Source organism: Laetiporus sulphureus, assembly GCF_001632365.1.
Source record: "Laetiporus sulphureus 93-53 unplaced genomic scaffold LAESUscaffold_41, whole genome shotgun sequence".
Classification (NCBI taxonomy): Eukaryota; Fungi; Basidiomycota; class Agaricomycetes; order Polyporales; family Laetiporaceae; genus Laetiporus; species Laetiporus sulphureus.
The window spans coordinates 329,654-346,532 of record NW_024468550.1 but is presented as its reverse complement, the minus strand read 5'-3'; the positions used below and the strand labels follow the sequence as shown (position 1 = coordinate 346,532).

The following is a 16,879-nucleotide window of genomic DNA, read 5'->3' as shown; positions in this document are numbered from 1 at the left end:
GGCTAGGCTCTTGTCCAGTCAGCGGTTTCCTCACTAGCACACGGTTTACGTGGCCTGGTTTTGAGATGACGGCAAGAGCACTCCTGTAACGTTTCCAAAAGTTGGCTCGTGGTGGTACGACACCGGAGGAAACACAGAGATTGACGCCAGTAGGTTTGGCCACAGACCCGCTTCTGCAATCAAAGAGCAGCAGTCGGTACGGAAAATAAACCAGCAAAGTCGTGCATGGAAAAAAATCTCTGCTTGTTTTCAGCGATGAGACCGCGGTGGTTGAACATTAAGATTGAAATACTCGGGCCCGAGCATTGATGGGTGGGCGCCAATGCGCCACGTGGGGAACCCCGTATATTCAGGGAATAATAATGAGACTTGGCGGCGTACAGCAACTGCTCATCCACAACCTCCGCAGCCACAATATATCCTCCTCCTCTTATTTTTCATCTTCTCTTTTTCACCTCGTGCTTCACATTGCAGGCGATGAAGAAGCTTTTCACCCGCGACAAGGGTAAGGCCAAACTCGCGCCATCAGACATCGGGTCCGGCACACCCACAGAGGTACGCTCTCCTCCCGCTCGCTTTATTTCTATCTTGACTGATCCGCAACAGCATCATTTCAATGGATTACATGCAAATCACCGTCATGATCGTTCCCAGTCGAGCACCCCCCAGCCTGATGACCACTGGAGCATCGTAGACTCGGACGCCCAGTCATACACCGTCCGGTCGGTCATCTCTCCCGTAGGCTCTTCGCCACCACTCCCCACGTCCACCCCGCAGTTTGTATCTCAGAGTAACGTACCACCACCTTCGGCGGTCCCTCCCGCCTCCTCTTCGCCTCCGCCAAAGGGCGCCCAGCGCGAGCGCGATCGTGAGCGCGAGCCGCTGCTGCGTAAGCGACCGACCAACGGGCACAGTGCCTTCGCAGCCGTCGGCATACTAAAGGCACTCGACCCTCATGTAGACCAGGCGCATCCGTCCGAACCGTCGGAGGATGGCACAATGGAGCACTCGTCCCGCGAGGAGAAGAAGGAACGCAGGTTCTGGGAGCGTAGCAAGGATAAGGACAAAGAACGCGGGAGCAAACAGGAGGACGCACATGCGGAGCTCACTAGGATGATCGGTGCGCGCACTTTGGGCTACGTGCAGTTCATTTACTCATTGTTTGATGGATACGGATCTGCAGGCTACCTCACTGCGACCGCGTCTGAGGACTGGTCGCTTGTGCTGGAGGTCTGTGAGCGTGCCTCCGCTAACGAGTCCAGTGCAAAGGAGGCGGCCAAAGCTCTTCGACGGGAGTTCAAGTGAGTACACGATCGTGTCGTCGATCTTGGCTGCGAACGTAATGCCTGATATTCCGTCTTATAGGTATGCGGAACCTGCTGCGCAGCTCTCTGCCGCACGGGTGCGGACGCTCTCCTGTAACTGAGAATTCTAATATCTGACAACACGTTCTGGCTCCCAGCTATGGGCAATTATGCTGCGGAATGCGTCCGAGTTGTTTATCACGCAGTGTTGCTCGCGCAAGTTTCTTGACACGCTCGAGGACGTCATCACCTCACAACGGACACCTCCTGTCGTACGCGAACGGTTGCTCGACGTTCTCGCTGCTGCATCATATGCGAGCACGCAGGGTTCGTTGTTCGTTGCCAATCTACTGCGTGACTACTGACACGCGAGACAGGCAGCAAAGAACATGCTTTCCGGCACTTATGGAAGAAAGTCAAACCGGCAGATAAGCCGGAAGAGGTGAGTTTGTGCAAAGCAATTGATCGTAATGTTGCGATACGATGTGTATATGCAGGGAATACCCTTCGACACGGGCGACGCGATGTTCTATCCACCGATACTACGGCATTCGCAACAATCTCTACCTCCTGGGGCTGAGCCACAGCCCAGTCCGCTCCAGCGTCCACCACCGATAGTACGTGAACTGCTATCTCCGCAAGTGCTGACGTTTACGCCAGACATCCTCTCTCACGTAGGTAATGTCACCAAAGCCTAGATCATCTCCACGACAACGCGTGATACCAATAGAAGAAGACATACGGCGGCTGTTCCAAGAGTGTAATGTCGGGCGTGGAAATGCGTCTTTGCTTTCAGAGTCCCTCGCATTCGCAAAACCGGAAGATCTCAAGGAGAAGGATATCATCCGGGTTTGTTATATTGTATTTCTGCGTGATAGGTAGTAGATTTACGTCGGCTGCTTGACAGGAATTCTATGCACGCTGTCGTGCATCACAGGAGCTCATCTCTGCCCAGATCCCATGGGCATTTGCTGGCGCCGAGCGCTCACGACAAGCCTCGGGTCGGCGCGAGCGTCCGGTGCGCCCATCATTCGATTCAGGGCGTACGCGCACCGATTCAGTCGTGTCGCACCCCGAGTCAGAGGCGGGCAGCGGCGAGCTGACGCAAGAAGAGCAGCTACTCGCAGCGCTGCTAGCTGCGAATGAGGAGCTGATGTCGGCGCTGCGGCAGTACGACGACCTGGAACGCGTCGGAATCGAGCGTGAGGCGGAGGAGCGGAGTAAGAAGGAGACAAGGATGAACCGGAGTGTGAGTAATCTGATACATTTCTGTCTTCTGTCGGATGGTGCCTGACGGTGGGATGGTGGAATAGCAACTCCGATATGAAGACGTGGACCACTCATTCCTGGAGCCGGGGTATCCGAATCATGGCGCGGGCTCGTCTTCAAGGAGTCCGTCGCCGTCCTCGCCGTCGCTGTCGCCGAATCCATCATTCGTGCTCACGCCTGTCGTGCCTTCGCAAGCGCATCCGTTACCACCCATACCCACACACACCACGGCGAATGCGACGCACCCGTCGTTGCCGCCACATCACCACCCGCTGCCGATCGTACAGCAAATCTCCATACAGTCGCTCGCGCCCCCACCACATGCGCCGCTTGGGCCGCGGTCGCCCGGGCACAATCCGAATCGTTCGCGGACACCCTCACCCGATCGACACGAGCATCGAGATTCGCATCATCATGAGCACTGGCATCATGAGCATCGGCTGTGGCCGCGCCGATCCGTGGACAGCACGGCAAGTATTATTACGCACGATATGAGCCGGATGCGGGTGCAGGAGCATCAGGGAGGGGCGATCGGTGAGGAGGAGGCGCCGGAGATGCCCGTGCGGCCGAGTGCAAAGGCGCTGGGAAAGCGGAAGGTGGTGGAGCCTGTTGATCCTGATCGTGAGTGTTTTCGAATCATCTGCATTGAAGCATGCGTTGACTTGTCATGGGTCAGCATTCGACCCGGACGATCTCTTCTATGACCATACAGAAGAATCGATACGCCAGAATGACGACGGACTGGACTCGGATTCCGATTCGGGCCACTATCGCGGGTGGAACCAGCCGGTGCAATATGTTTACGATGCGGCGGCGGAACTGATGGAACAGCGTTTGAAGGAGGGAAGGCTCGCGCAGGCGGCTGTCACGCCTGCTCTTGTGCACTAGAGGTCAGAAAAGCTGTTGGCGTAGGCGCCGGGAGAGGTGCGGCGTGGGCGAGCCTATACACTGTCCCTGTCCCGGGGTCCAAGGGCGCAGTCTGCATCAGTTGGATGCTGCCGCTGGTGCTGTGGGTCGGATCGGTCTGTCGCGTGAGCGAATTGGGCCTGCGTGTACTATAGCCGGAAATTGGGATTTCGGACGGTCATTTGTAGAGTAGTCAGTTTCATGCCTTTTTTCATTGTATGAGTAGACTGCTTGGTGCAATAAGTTATCCGGCAATGTTCCTGCCTTTGTTGATTCGGCATCATGATGTATGCAATCCTAACCTTGCGCCTCAGATTGGACACGGTACATCTACTCTTGTTGTTACCACAATACAAGATCAGCATGTGGGCACCGGGCGCTCAGAGGAACTTGAGTCGCTCGCAGCAGCAGGCTGAAAGCATCGCTACCTGCAGTAGATGCTGATACGCACCGACGCCCAGGCACTCCATTTCCTGGTCATCGGTATCGTCTATCATGCTGCTTTTAATTATGTTCAACCACCGCGGTCACGGTCTCGTCGCTTCCAGCAGCGCTGAAAACAAGGAGAGAATTTTCCATGCACGATGTTACTGGCATATTCTCCGTACAGACTGCGTGCCGACTGCTGCTCTCTAGTACCGGAAGCGGATCTGTGGCCAAAGCTAGGTTGCTGGCATCAATGTATGTGTTTCCTCCGATATCATCTGTCTCGGATCATATCGGTCCCACCAGAGCGAACCAACGCTTGGAAAAGTTATAGGAGTGTTCTTGCCATCATTTCATAGTCAGGCCACGTAGACCGTGTGCTGCCAGTAGTGAGTAAGTCGCTGACTGGACAAGAGCCTAGCATTTTCAATCGCATCGGGCACCGACTGTCATCATTGCATCCCGTACAAAAGCGATGTTCCTCGGACAAGTAATCAGTCACTACAGCACATGACATGTAACAGCAAGAGTTGAAAACTCAGATACATCTAGCAGGTGGGTTACAAGCGCGAGAGGGGAATGTGACTGCGTAGCTCTTCGATAATAATCTGTGCTACTTTCTCCCCTATCACAAGCGCAGTGGAGTAAGTATTCTGCATCATTCATCAATTAGATTATTTTTAATCTCTACAGGAGCATGCATGAAACGTACCGAGGCGACGTTGGCCGGCGCGATAGACATGTCTGTGGCAGTCACACATTACAATGGCTCTCCTTTAACGCAATGGAATGCTCTTACCCGCTACTTTCAGGCCCTGAACACCATACACGTTCAGCTGTGAGTCTACCACACCATCCTTGTCCCGCGCTTTCATGGCGCAGATACCTAGCTATAGTGCTCACAGAAGCACGTATATAATCATCTATCGCTCTATCATCCTCCTCGGTGAAAACCAGGTTCTGTGCAGACATCTCCACGGGCTGCGCACTCGCACGGCACGCGGCTGCGCTGTGAGGCGCAAAATTCGGATGATCGGGCAAGTACTCGCCACGGTAGTACGGCAGACGGCGCGCAAACTCGCGACTGCGCTTGTAAAGCCACCGTAGCAGAGCAAGTTCGTCTTTACTGCACTGCTCTGTCAGAATCAAGGAGGCTACGCAAGAGGCAGCACTCACCAGCTGAGGAATTTAGGGTCAAAGTCTGGAGGAGCATGGACGTTATCCGCAGAGGTGATGTGGACGTATCCTATCGACGAAGGCCGCAGCAGGAAATAACAAACATTCCAGTACTTTCCTGAGGGGACGTTAACAGGATCCTTTCCGTACCTATGCAAGCGCATACAGGGGGGTAAACGCCGCTGTCAAACAATCAATGGCGAAGCTACTCACCAAGCGCCAGTGCCAAACCACATCACCGGTCGATCAGTTGCGTCCTCGAAATCCTGAGCCCATCGGGAGTGAAAGTCGGGACCAATATCTTGCAGTTCTTGCATTGTCGGCCGCAACTTGATGCCCGCGTCGATACCACTGTGCATTATTGTCGTCATCCATCTCAACTTCCACACACTACAAGAACTTACTTTGCAGCCATCATCCCGGTACCATCCTTAAACCATTGAGTGTTCCATTCTGCAAGCCAAGGTGAACGATGAATACCGTGACCAAGATGCGGAATGTCTTACTGTCAACCTCGTTTGGATCATTCCTTTCAAGCGCGTCATGCGTAACTGCTTTGTCGTCAACGACATACGGTGGGAAAATCCCTACATGGTCTGCAAAGACACTTAAGTCTGGTCCCTGTTTTTGAACATATTCTGTCACTCACCATTATAATTCTCCCCCACGCCAGGGAGGTCCACAATTGTGTCAATATCGAGGTCCCGCAACAACTTCTCCCCGCCTATTCCCGATCGCTCCAAGATTCCAGGAGACCCGAAAGCCCCGGCCGAAATGACGACCAGTCGACGTGCATGGACAGTGTGGATCTGCTGCTTATCTCCTGCCTCCGACCCATGCTTAGAAACATACTCGACGCCAACCGCGCGCTCATTCCTATCCAAACAAGCGCATATAAGTACCTTCACGAGATCTATGGAAGATTATGATTACTTGAAGATGACCCGCTTGACAACGTGCTCGGTGGCGACAGTTAGCTTTGTGGAATTCAACAGCTTGTGCAAGTAGTGATGCGGCACATCCTGTCGTCTCCCGTTCGTGGCGTCAATCCATCTGGAAGAACGTGAGTGCTGTCTTCACACGTGTTGGCTCACGACGTACTTTGGCCAGCGCTGCGAGTGACATTCATAAATGTTTTAGCGATGCAGGGCCAGGAGCAGGAACCCACCCCATAAACATTGCATTCAGTCATCGCGTTGACATCGTCTGTGCTGCCGCGCTCCGGGTCATACATGGCCGCGACGTCGAGAAATTGCCTTTCCAAGTTTCCGAGATACCCTCCCCAGGATACCTTGAGCGGACCAGAATCGCCATGCGTTTCCTTTCCTGACTCGATCTGGTATGTCTCCATCTATTATACTGGTCTGAACATCTTATATGCTTTGGTTGCGATTGGCAGATGTCGCACCTTACGGAAGAGCGGTAGGAGATCCTTATATCCTCACCCTTTGTTGTCATGAACGTTCTCCCATTCATCATAGTCGGAGGCGCAAGCCCTCGCATACATCATCCCTGCCGCAGGTACAGTCAAGAAAATCGAGAGCAAAGCACGATGGCATACAGTTAACGCTGGACCCTCCTCCCAGACACTGGGCGGTTGGGACAGTAACCGACCGTCCATCAAGGTATTCGCTTCCCTTGCTAGCGTAGAACTTGATGGCGGTGGTGTCAGGACGCATATGGCTGCGATATCGTGCCGGCTGGACATGCGCGACGCCATCTTGCGTAGACGGGCCGGCTTCAACGATGAGGATGCTGAGATCAGGAAACTCTTCTGCCAGCCGGCTTGCGAGCACACAACCACCTGTGCCACCTGCGAACAGATTTGAAGTGCGTTCCGAGGGTACACCAAGTGATTGATCTGTCACTTACCTCCAGCTACAATGATATCTACCTCGAGTCCTGCAGGTTGGTTCATGCTGAAAAGGGGGGGGGGGGCTGCCGGACGACGGCTCTCGTTCATTTCCTGGACTTTATAGACCTACGCGGTTGGGCTCGTTTCCACTGTACCGGTCTGCGCAGCCCGTCATGCGGCGTCAAGTCTCTCGTTCGTCATCGATGGGAGCAACAGTGAAGCGATCAGCTGCTCAAACCACTCGCCCATTTACTGCAGCCGACTGTCTAGGTTCGCTACTATCTACCCACGCCAAATTCACCGCCGGAGACGTTACAACCATATGGAGCACGCTTTAACTGCTATGGAAGGTCGTGCACGCAATCTGTCCACGGGAGCCGATTAACGGAGTATGCTGGATTGCGAATCATCATGCTCTGCCCTCAGGTGCCTCTTCGTGCCGTCATCGACGTACCTTGAGCTGATCGGTGCATTGAATGTCCCATTAGTCCTCCGGCTAACTAGACTAATTGCATCTTCTCGGGTAGTCCCATAAACTCTGCTGATTTACGGCGCGCTATCTGCTCATCGCACCAATTTATCGCAACGTTGGCTTGATTGTGGCCTGGCTTGGGATACAGGCATCGTATGAGTCAGCAAATGATGCAGTGGCGGAGAACAGAGAGGCCATGCTAATCACATCAGCTGGATCCGAAGACCCTTTGACTTTTTTTTAATCATCATCGAATGCCGAACGTCGTAAGACTGGGCCACACGACGGTATGAACTTCATCGCGGAAGCACGCATCATTTTTTAATATACGCAGGAAGCTAAGGGTAGAATAGGCTCAACCTCGAGAATTCATGTATCTATTGCACCGACCACAGCGATGAACTCGACTGTACTGTGGCTGGGAACGTTATGCATCAAATCGACGTCGCCAATGCCAGTCTTCACATTCATAATCCAGCCACATCAATCTTGATACGGATGGACTCGATTGAAGCAGTGCTGCTGTATGAAGTGTTGCGTCAGAGGCTTCTCGCAGTCGATCGGACCTGAATATACTGCGTCGGGCCGACGACTTCAAAGCCTCTTATGCAGTACGTGAACCGCATGTCGTTATCAGATACCCTCGTGAGCAGAATTGTTCCCGTAGCGGCGCATTCTTGATCTCTGTGCATCCTCGCTCGCTTTGACTGGGATGGTCTCAAGGTTCCTCTTACGGAGTCAAAGAATCAACAGTGGATGCACGCATAGAATTCGCGGGTCATCCGTTACCGGCATGGTTGCCTTCTACGCCAAACCTGCAACGATTCAATGAGGAACGTCTCGAATTACGAAGACAGTTATCCGGGGAACGAGTACCTGCCTCCAGAATGGTTGGGCCGGCGATGTCTAAGATCTTTTAGACCAATTGATCCAACCAGTTTACCATACAATCCACTGTACTTTCGTACGGCTCTGCTGGAATTAGGACATTCGATGAGCGATTAGGCGAGAGCCGACATGCTCTCGACGCCACAGACGCGAAAACGCGACTCGTCACGCGTGACCGAGTACTCAACTTCAGGCCAGCTAGCGCGAGCTTTTGTTTTCGGACTACAAGCATATTCAGCACTTGCACCGTCCTGTAAAACCCTTGAGGTGAGCGAGAAGCGACATATAGATTCCTAGTTTGGAATGACCTATGATCAGCGAGCTTGTCAAAACGAACAGCGATGAGAGCTCGGGTAGGTAAGCGGCATGATGTTCGTGCGATGACGATAAACGACAGCAGCTAACAGTCGACGAATGATCCCAAAAACAACAATGCAAATGACAACTGAAAGTAACGAAAGAATCCTGGCTGACTATGAACATATTGTACTCTCCAGCCCCGCCTTACTGACTCGCCGCAGCGGCTGAAGCGTCGCCACATCGACAGGCGCACGACGAGCATGTCTGTATCGTCCACTCGCATCCTTGATCTCCATCTCTTGGCCAGAGTCGCCAATCGCGGCTGTGTCATCAGCGGTTGGCACAGGAACGATGTTGAAAGAGTGTTCTCGCGTGAACACAGGTGGCAAACTCTCGCGCACGTTCTGCGGACGGCGACCTCCCAACACGACCTGGTAATTTGTGTTGAGGCCCGAGCTGGACGCGCTGCTGTCCTCACCGTCGTTCTCTCCATTGCCGGGGACAGCCTTGATCACGCCTACAGATTTGCCGCCAAGTTCTTGTTCCTCAAACGTCATTAGCTCAGAGACGAAGCCGATGTTGGGTGAGATGCCCTTTCGCCGCTCAAGGACGAAGGAATACGCCTTGGAGAGTGTCCAGTGGTTGGCGTGGATGAGGTATGCCATGACCGCCGTCACCGAGCGTGACTTGCCCGCCTTGCAATGCACGTAGGTAGGTGCAGAATGCAATCGAGCGTCATCTTAAATGGGCACGTGAGCGAACATACCGCATATACGAGACGGATACAATACCTAGCAGCTCGCAGACGTCCCGAACACCCCGCGTGATGTTGTCCTCCTCGACTGTGTCCCGCATAGGTATACGCACGTAGCGCTCAAACCGTTCGCGCAAGTGCAGTCCGTGGTCGTCGTCGCACTCGAAAGCGATGTTCAGGATGCGCTTCACGCCGAGGGACAACAACTCCTCTACATGCTCCTCAGCAGTAAGCTCAGGTCCAAGATATAGAAAGTTCGGAAGAATGGTGGAAACGGTGAATACAGGGTATGGATCCTCCTCGGTGGTGGGAGGCTGCGAAGAGTCGGGACGAGCAGTAGAAGGAGAGCGGGGCATGGGTGTTACAGGCGTGCGGGGTGTGCTGGACTGTGTGAACGATGGAGACGGAGGAGGGAGGAGCTCGCTGGAGCTATTGCTTTGAGGCGAGAGCAATCGCGCAGACTTAGGTGGAGAATTATTAGAGAAGGCTAGATTCAAATGCGACGGGGAACGCGACCGCGATCGTATAGACGATGAGTCGTGACCGTGCATCGGCGGGGCGGCAAGCGTAGCAGCCTTTGTCGGTACCGTGCGGACTTGCAATTTGGGCATTCCCGCATTGAGCCGTTCAGCAGAAGACGTGTCAATCTTGCGCAGCGTGGGGATGCTCGGCCGGCGAGGTGTAGAGGGAAGGGAGAAGATGGTCTGCGAAGGCGGAGGGGAGGGAGTGGCGTAATCTGCAAATTTAGACCATGGGTGGGAGTCCAAAGGCATGCCAACCGCTGGGGAGCTGGGCATTTGCTCCACCTCGGGGAGGTTCCTTGAATGGCCTGCCGACGCGACATCGAGCTGGAAGAGCCCGCCCTTGTTTCTGTTGTTCGTGGATAAGTCGTTCTGAGAAGAAATATCCATGCCATCATCTGTAATTATGAGTTGCTGCAAATAGGGGTGCTGTCGCGCGGCCGCTAAACCGCCTTCGAGATAATCTACACTGCCATTATCGAGCAGCGGCTGCACGACTTCCACCAGGACCCAAACTGTGGACTGTGGGTTGTGTCTGTCTTTTTCGTCCATCGTCTCGTCGTACAGGATCACATCACCGTCCCACTCTCCACTGGAGATCATATCATCCCATATTCGCTTGCCGTCTTCTGTTGTGATGTACTGATGTAACGCGTCAAAGTCATGAAACCCACCGTTCGGCTTGCGACACCGTTTCAGGATGAGCGATGGAATGGCCATGTTGATGCTCCTTTCCAGCCGACTAGACAAAAATGATGCAACCGGCCGTGTATCGATTAATATCGGACGATTTGAGGCGGAGAGGCGCGCAACGAGGACGGCAGGGTCCATCCCGCTCGCAGGCTGCAGCGTTTTGAGGGATGTATCGATAGAAGCGAGTCTCCACCGGTCTGTGTCAACATAATATGCACTGAGAGGAGTCGCCCTGAGCTCGGAGAGGGGGGTGAAGTAAGCACTGGCCGGACTTGCACTACCAGTAGGGCTTGGTGTGCGTTGATCTGAAAACTCAGACCACGCCGAGTATGGCGATGATGATGACTGTCGTGTGAACGGGGAGGACGAGGCGAAACCATGCACAGATGCGGCGGAGCGTAATGGACGCAAGCGAAGGTTCTTTTCTACGCTCTGGCGCAGTTGCTCGAGAGCTGCGAGGTCTTTGGAGAGATCATCGAGAGCGGCGTCCGAGTCGGTCTCGGCATTAGACGGATAGCTAGTGAGAGAGCTCGATGAGGACGAGGACGGCGAGGAAGACTGTAGATCAATTTCCTCCAAGTCGTCTACAAGGTCGACAGGTGTCACCAGCTCTATGATTGTGTTGCTCTGTCCGGGTCGTTTGATAGAGTCGACCTGCACAGTGAGATTCGGCGGCCTGCCTCTCTTCGCGGGAGGCATGTAGCTGGAGATGTACAAAAGAGAGAGACCAGCAAACGAGTAAATGTACAGCACGGCAGTTCAAAAAATGCGACGAGCAGTCGGGATCCAAAGCAACCAGGGGCCGAGGTGATGATGGTGAGTGTCGGGAGGGCACTGTGAACTCCAAACTAGGCTTCAACTTGATTGATGGTCGTCGCTCCATTTCAAATCAGCTCAAGGCTATCTGCAATAAATAACAATTAATAATGCAAACCAAGGGGCTTACCGAATTGGAATTTCGCGCACAAGACCCGCCACCGACGCCTGGCATGCAACGCGTTCCCGTTTTGCTCGTTACGGTCAACTGCAAAAAACCATCAAAAGACCATCCCTCCATCTCCAGTCCTGATGTCCCAGTTTTCCAACTTCCGCAGGTCCCAGCCCGCTCAAGATGCCCCCTCTGACAAGTACCGTGCGCAGGTCAAGCAACTTCAAGAAGCCTTTTCAGAATGGTCTGCCGAAGGTATGACGCCCGCCCTCGTTTTAAGTCGATCCAAAGTGCTCAACCAATCTTACAGATCTTCAATACGCATTGATTGAGGCGAACGGGGACGTTAACTCCGTAGCTAACGGGATATCCGAAGGTGTGCATGGTCGCGAATCTCCTAGCTTCAGTGCTGACGCGCGCTTTCTAGGTCGTATCCAGACATGGGGTTCTGTGAGCCGTAAGAAGGATAAGAAAGCTGCTGCCGCACACACTCAGTCGAAGGATGCATCCTCCCCAAGGGAGCGTGGTGAATCACGCGGCGGGAGAGGTGGACGCGGTGGAAGGGGTGGTCCGGGGCGAGGCGGTGCTGCTCGCGGTTCGTTCGCTCGTGGAGGTCACCACGAGACCAATGGCCACCGATCCAAGCCCTCACAGTCTGAAGAGGTAGCGGCGTCGAAGCAGGCTGAGGGGGTTGCTGCTTCCGATGCCTCTGCTCTTCCCGCAATGACAAATGGGACTCCCAAGCCTGCCGAAGATGCTGTGCACGAGCCAGCAGCATCGATGGTGAACGGGAGTGCTGAAGCTGGCTACGCAGACGCAGCTAGCCTGACACCATCTACGTCTGCATGGGCGAACAACACATCAACGTGGGGAGGTGACACGACTACTAATGGACTAGCAACTCCTGCTCAGCATGCGCATGCTGCACCCACAGCACAACCGGCACACCGGATTGTCACCCCAAAGGTTGCCGCAAATCCTGCGACGTCGAAGAAGTCGTGGGCAGACATTGCACGGTGAGTCACTCATTCTAACATGCAGTGTGCGCAACTTCTCATTCCTTACAGCCCTCATGAGAAGCCAGCACTACCACCTGTTCCCGTGCCTGCGCCTGTGCCCGTACCTACATCTTCACTTCCGTCTGAATCTGCCCCCAGTCCCACCTCTGCAGCAGCTCCGTCGCCACCAGCGGTGCATGCTGCCGAGGCGACATGCGCACCCTCCGCACCCCGAGCGGAATCCCCGTCAGAATCAGTGCAGCAAGGATGGGAGGAGCCTACCACCGTGCAGCCACCTCCGTGGGATGATGAGCCCTCTACACGACCTGCGGCAGAGTCATGGACAGGGGAAGTTGCGACCGCTGTACCTGAAGAACAGAAGGCCCCGACTACAGAAGTTAAGGTGGTACCCGAGCCAGCAGCAGTACCCGAGCCGACGCCTTCAGCCTTGCCCGCCCAAGTGCAGCGATCGGCCCCGGCACACGAGCCGGTTGCTGCACCTGCTAAGCCCCTCACGCCTGCGGCGCATACACGTCCGACATCTGGCGTTCACCGCGTCAGCGCGAAGTTCAAGACGACCGATCAGGCCGTCGTCATGCCAAGCTCGAGTTTCGGGACGGGAATTGAGAAGATTGGTATGCAATTCGGCAGTCTGAGCTTGGGAGGCGATGATTTGGATACGGAGAGGTATGTTCGGCATCCTCTGGTGAATAATGCTCTTCTGATTGCTCGCTTCAGTCACGAATCTTCTGCCCCTGAGCCGATACCTGCGCGAGCACCGGAGCCGCCAAGCGCGCCGGAACCGCAACTCGCCCGCCCTGTCCCTGCGGTGTCTACTTCTGCACCAGCACCCAGCGCACCGGCACCGCCGCAGGAGGCTCCTGCGCCTGCAGTTGTCTCTCCTCCGACTCAGACTTCCCTCAACGTGGGGCCTACACTGTTCCAGCAGGCTATTCCTCAGCAGGCACAGGCCCAGGCTCAACAGCCATCCTCCATTCAGACTCAGCACTCCTTGTCCTCCTCACTCTCCCAGTCTGCAATCCCCACCCAGGCATCCATCCAGCCCTCGACTCCCTCTTCGTCTTCCATCTCACAGTTTTCGTCCCAGGCACTTCCTCAGCAATCATTATCTAGCCATCAACTGTCTCAGAGCCAGTCGCAACCGCAGGTTCATTCTCAACACCAGCAGTATCTCCAACACAGCCTTCCTTCCCACCTTGAACAGAACCAGCCTCAGCATTCTGCGTCCGTTCCGCAGACCTCGCAGCAGAACATCACTCCGTCCTACTTCCGCCAGCCAGAAGCGCCTTACTTCCATACTCCTACCCCTCCCGCGAGCCAGTCGCAGGAAAGTGCTTACGGTTCGTTCGGTCAGTTGGCTCAGCAGGTGCAGCACCAAGGCCAGGGCCATCTTGGTGGGTTCGGAGGAAACGACTACGGATACGGAGAGACCCAGAGGGTATGCTTTCCTTCCTGTTACAACCTTTATTGCCTTCTAAGAGGGTCTTCTATTACAGCAGAACTTCTACGATTCGTACTCTGGCCAGAGCGCCTTCAGCAACCGCAACATTCTGAGTGGTCACGATGACATTAAGGGGCTGCCCGCTGCACAGCAGCAACCGCACGGTGCGCCTGGTTTGCCTCCTGCGAGCTCACAACCATCCCAACAACTCGCGCCTTCCTCTCAAGGTGGGAACCAGTCGCAGCCGAACGCCGGCCAGGGCCCCCAGCAGAGTTACCCGCCACCGCTGCCATACTACTACCCTTACCCGCAGAACCAGTACTACGGCTCGCCTTACAACTCCGGCTACACCGTGCCCCAGCCCTTCGTCAAGTATCCCACTGTTTTCCAAGCTGGCCCGCCCGGTCCACAGTCCGCGCCGTCGCCCGCCACCAAGCAGCCGCCGAGCTCCGTCCAGCCTCAGTCGCCCTACGGCCAGAGTTTGTACGGACAACAGCACCCTTCGAGTGCGTACGAGGAGATTGGGTACCAGCACCACGCACAGCACTCGCACGGGCAGAGCGTCGGCAGCGGCTTGCCGTCGACCGAGTACGGCAAGTCGCTGTATGGTGCTGCTGGTCAGGGAATGCAGGGCTTCATGGGTCTTGGGCAGTCGACTGGTCCGTCTTCTGGTCCTCCTCTCGGACAACGCGTAGGAGGCGCTTCCCCGGAGGCTGTCTACAAGCCATACGGTGGCAGCAGTGTGGGTGTGAAGGATGTTGGTGTGGGACAAGGCGGCGTTGGGCAAGGCCCGCAGACGAGGGGCGGCGTGCAGCAGCCGTCGCAAGGGGGCTTCTACACTCCACAGCGGTTCGGCGCGAGCGCGTCTGGTGTGCCACAGAGCCAGCAGGCGCAGCAGCATCAAGCTCAAGGCCAAGGTCCGCTGGGCTACCCTCAGGGCGGCTCTGATGCAAACGCTTTCTATTCATACCAGCCGAGGCAGCAGCAGGGATATTGGCAGTAGGTGCTGAGGTAATGTCGACTTGTGGGTTTTTTGCTACCAGTAGTGTGTGTGCTTCGTGAGTCAGTCGAACTCTCTGCTTGATGCACGATGTCTTAGGCTATCGTCTCTTTCTCATTCATCTTGCTCTCCGGCTTTCGTCTCTCCATCGCGTCCTCTTTTTTATTCAGTCATGCGTCTCATCGTTTCAGATCTCAGCCCCTCCTCATTCTGTATATCTACTACGTACCGATAGCTACCAAAAATGCCTGGTGGTAATGACATCCCTGCAGACAAAAGATTGATTTGGCAGTGGCAAATGATAAAGTCTATTGCGTGATTATACATGATCAATTAAACGACGTAGATGGTGATTATGCGAACTAAGTTTTCTTGAAGAAACCAGTGGTCTTGTTCGAAGAAGGCCTCCTCTCCAGTCGCGGCTTCTTAGGTGAAGTCTAGAGATCATTCGTCCTGCGAAGAAGACTACTAAAAGAGGTTCGCTCACCTTCGATGGCTTTGCAGCCTGACGGGCATGCTAAAATCATCATGAACGCATGGCTACGCCTGCTGAATGCTGTTTGCGAACTTACACTAGAATGAGGGCTCCCAGCAGGCTTTTCTTCAGCCTCAGACGTCGTCTCCTGTGCATGACACAGACATCAGTCCGTTATGTGGGCCCGTACGAACCGAACACCGAAAACATACCTCGTATACAGAAGTGGAGGGCTGACCGCTGCTTTCAACGTCTGTATGTTCATATTCGGCGTTCGTCCTCTCCGTTTCGGGTTTCGTATGGGATTTCTTGGCTGCAGACTTGTGTTTCGTTGGGGTTACAGGCATGACTGGCGATGTGCTCCTCTTCCTTTTACCCTTACCAGGAGAAGAAGTGATCTGCTTTTGACGAGCGAACATGGCCTCGATGCCATCTTTCCTCGCCCCTATAGGCTGTATGAAGCTTGGAGACTCGTTACCGACCTTCCCTACCTCCTTCGGGACTTGGTAACTAGCGGGACCTGAGTTGAGAGGATAGTTAGTCGTATGTGAGCTCACCACTCGAGGGGATAGTCGGGGTAGTGGTACGGCTGCACGAGTTTGGTGAGGTCATCGCTCCATTTTTGCGACGAGGTATCGAGCCATGTGTTGAGCGCTTCGAGGGAGGGAAGGATGACCGGCTGTCTGTCGTGCAGCCATTGGAAATTCTTGGTGGCATCTGTGGTGATAACAGTGAACGTCCAAAGGGGCTCGCTCTCTTCTGCACGCAAGGAACCATTAGCCAGGAAAGCCGCGCGAATGAAGGTCTGGGGAGCAACCTTCAACGAATGACTTGTCGTAGAGACCAGCAAGTAGCATAAGGTGGCCGTTCTTATGTTTCATAAAGTGGGGAAGGCGCTCATTGCCCTTCTTTTGCCATTCGTAGTATCTGCGCTTTGCCCGATGAAAAGTGAGCTAGCATCAGAATGCATACAACCGTACCCTTCGCAGATGACAGCACAGCGTCGCTTTCCTCTGATGCTTGCCCATATCCCTGTTCCCTCAACAACGGCCTCGTAGCGAGCATTAAAGGTGCTGTAGGAGAACTGCTCATGCTTGCTCCAGTGAGGCACGAGTCCCCATTTCATGGTCTGCAGAATGAGTTCATCAGACTGGCCGTCCTCGCTGTTCTCGCTCGGTTCTCTCCTGCGCAGAACAGGTGCTTGGGAGCGTGGTGCGATATTATACCTGTAGATATCGTCAGATAGCAAGCTCACAAGCTGGGATATCGTGGCGCATACCGAGGCACAAACTGATCCTGGCCTATCCATTCACCGACGTGGACATTGTAGCCGTGTAATTGTTGTATCTCGGCGTGCTACGGAAAGAGGCTCAATCGTCGTCGTCTTACTACGCGCATATACTCACAGAAAGATTCAATGAATAGCGGCCACACATGAGGAACGATGAGCGC

The 16,879-nt window shown here is 54.6% G+C and overlaps 5 protein-coding genes across 5 annotated transcripts; 2 read left to right on the top strand and 3 right to left on the bottom strand.

Moving 5' to 3' along the window:
- Positions 1-382: 382 nt before the first annotated feature.
- Positions 383-3,642, top strand: LAESUDRAFT_684169 (uncharacterized protein). The gene is made up of 11 exons (XM_040905847.1): positions 383-555; positions 607-1,120; positions 1,184-1,301; positions 1,366-1,402; positions 1,463-1,631; positions 1,682-1,746; positions 1,802-1,921; positions 1,983-2,153; positions 2,212-2,553; positions 2,618-3,194; positions 3,250-3,642. Exons 1-11 carry the CDS (start codon positions 478-480, stop codon positions 3,459-3,461), a joined length of 2,403 nt encoding a protein of 800 aa, XP_040761073.1. The 5' UTR covers positions 383-477; the 3' UTR covers positions 3,462-3,642.
- Positions 3,643-4,465: 823 nt separating this feature from the next.
- On the bottom strand, positions 4,466-6,999 carry LAESUDRAFT_716333 (GMC oxidoreductase; the record flags this gene model as incomplete). Its single annotated transcript, XM_040907243.1, has 14 exons — positions 4,466-4,558; positions 4,618-4,649; positions 4,705-4,791; positions 4,817-5,031; positions 5,295-5,432; positions 5,486-5,534; positions 5,588-5,677; positions 5,731-5,957; positions 6,015-6,134; positions 6,183-6,193; positions 6,250-6,432; positions 6,544-6,593; positions 6,643-6,894; positions 6,954-6,999. 14 exons carry the CDS (start codon positions 6,997-6,999, stop codon positions 4,466-4,468), a joined length of 1,593 nt encoding a protein of 530 aa, XP_040761072.1.
- Positions 7,000-8,769: 1,770 nt separating this feature from the next.
- LAESUDRAFT_660053 (uncharacterized protein) lies at positions 8,770-11,263 on the bottom strand (the record flags this gene model as incomplete). The annotated part of the gene is made up of 2 exons (XM_040904846.1): positions 8,770-9,335; positions 9,388-11,263. 2 exons carry the CDS (start codon positions 11,261-11,263, stop codon positions 8,770-8,772), a joined length of 2,442 nt encoding a protein of 813 aa, XP_040761071.1.
- Positions 11,264-11,561: 298 nt separating this feature from the next.
- LAESUDRAFT_744696 (uncharacterized protein) lies at positions 11,562-15,346 on the top strand. The gene is made up of 6 exons (XM_040911329.1): positions 11,562-11,747; positions 11,803-11,868; positions 11,920-12,508; positions 12,560-13,177; positions 13,229-13,949; positions 14,008-15,346. The coding sequence occupies exons 1-6, from the start codon at positions 11,633-11,635 to the stop codon at positions 14,953-14,955; spliced, it is 3,057 nt and encodes a 1,018-aa protein (XP_040761070.1). The 5' UTR covers positions 11,562-11,632; the 3' UTR covers positions 14,956-15,346.
- On the bottom strand, positions 15,315-16,863 carry LAESUDRAFT_762111 (DUF159-domain-containing protein; the record flags this gene model as incomplete). Its single annotated transcript, XM_040913033.1, has 9 exons — positions 15,315-15,377; positions 15,440-15,469; positions 15,525-15,575; positions 15,640-15,937; positions 15,985-16,186; positions 16,245-16,354; positions 16,408-16,653; positions 16,707-16,783; positions 16,834-16,863. 9 exons carry the CDS (start codon positions 16,861-16,863, stop codon positions 15,315-15,317), a joined length of 1,107 nt encoding a protein of 368 aa, XP_040761069.1.
- Positions 16,864-16,879: the final 16 nt, after the last annotated feature.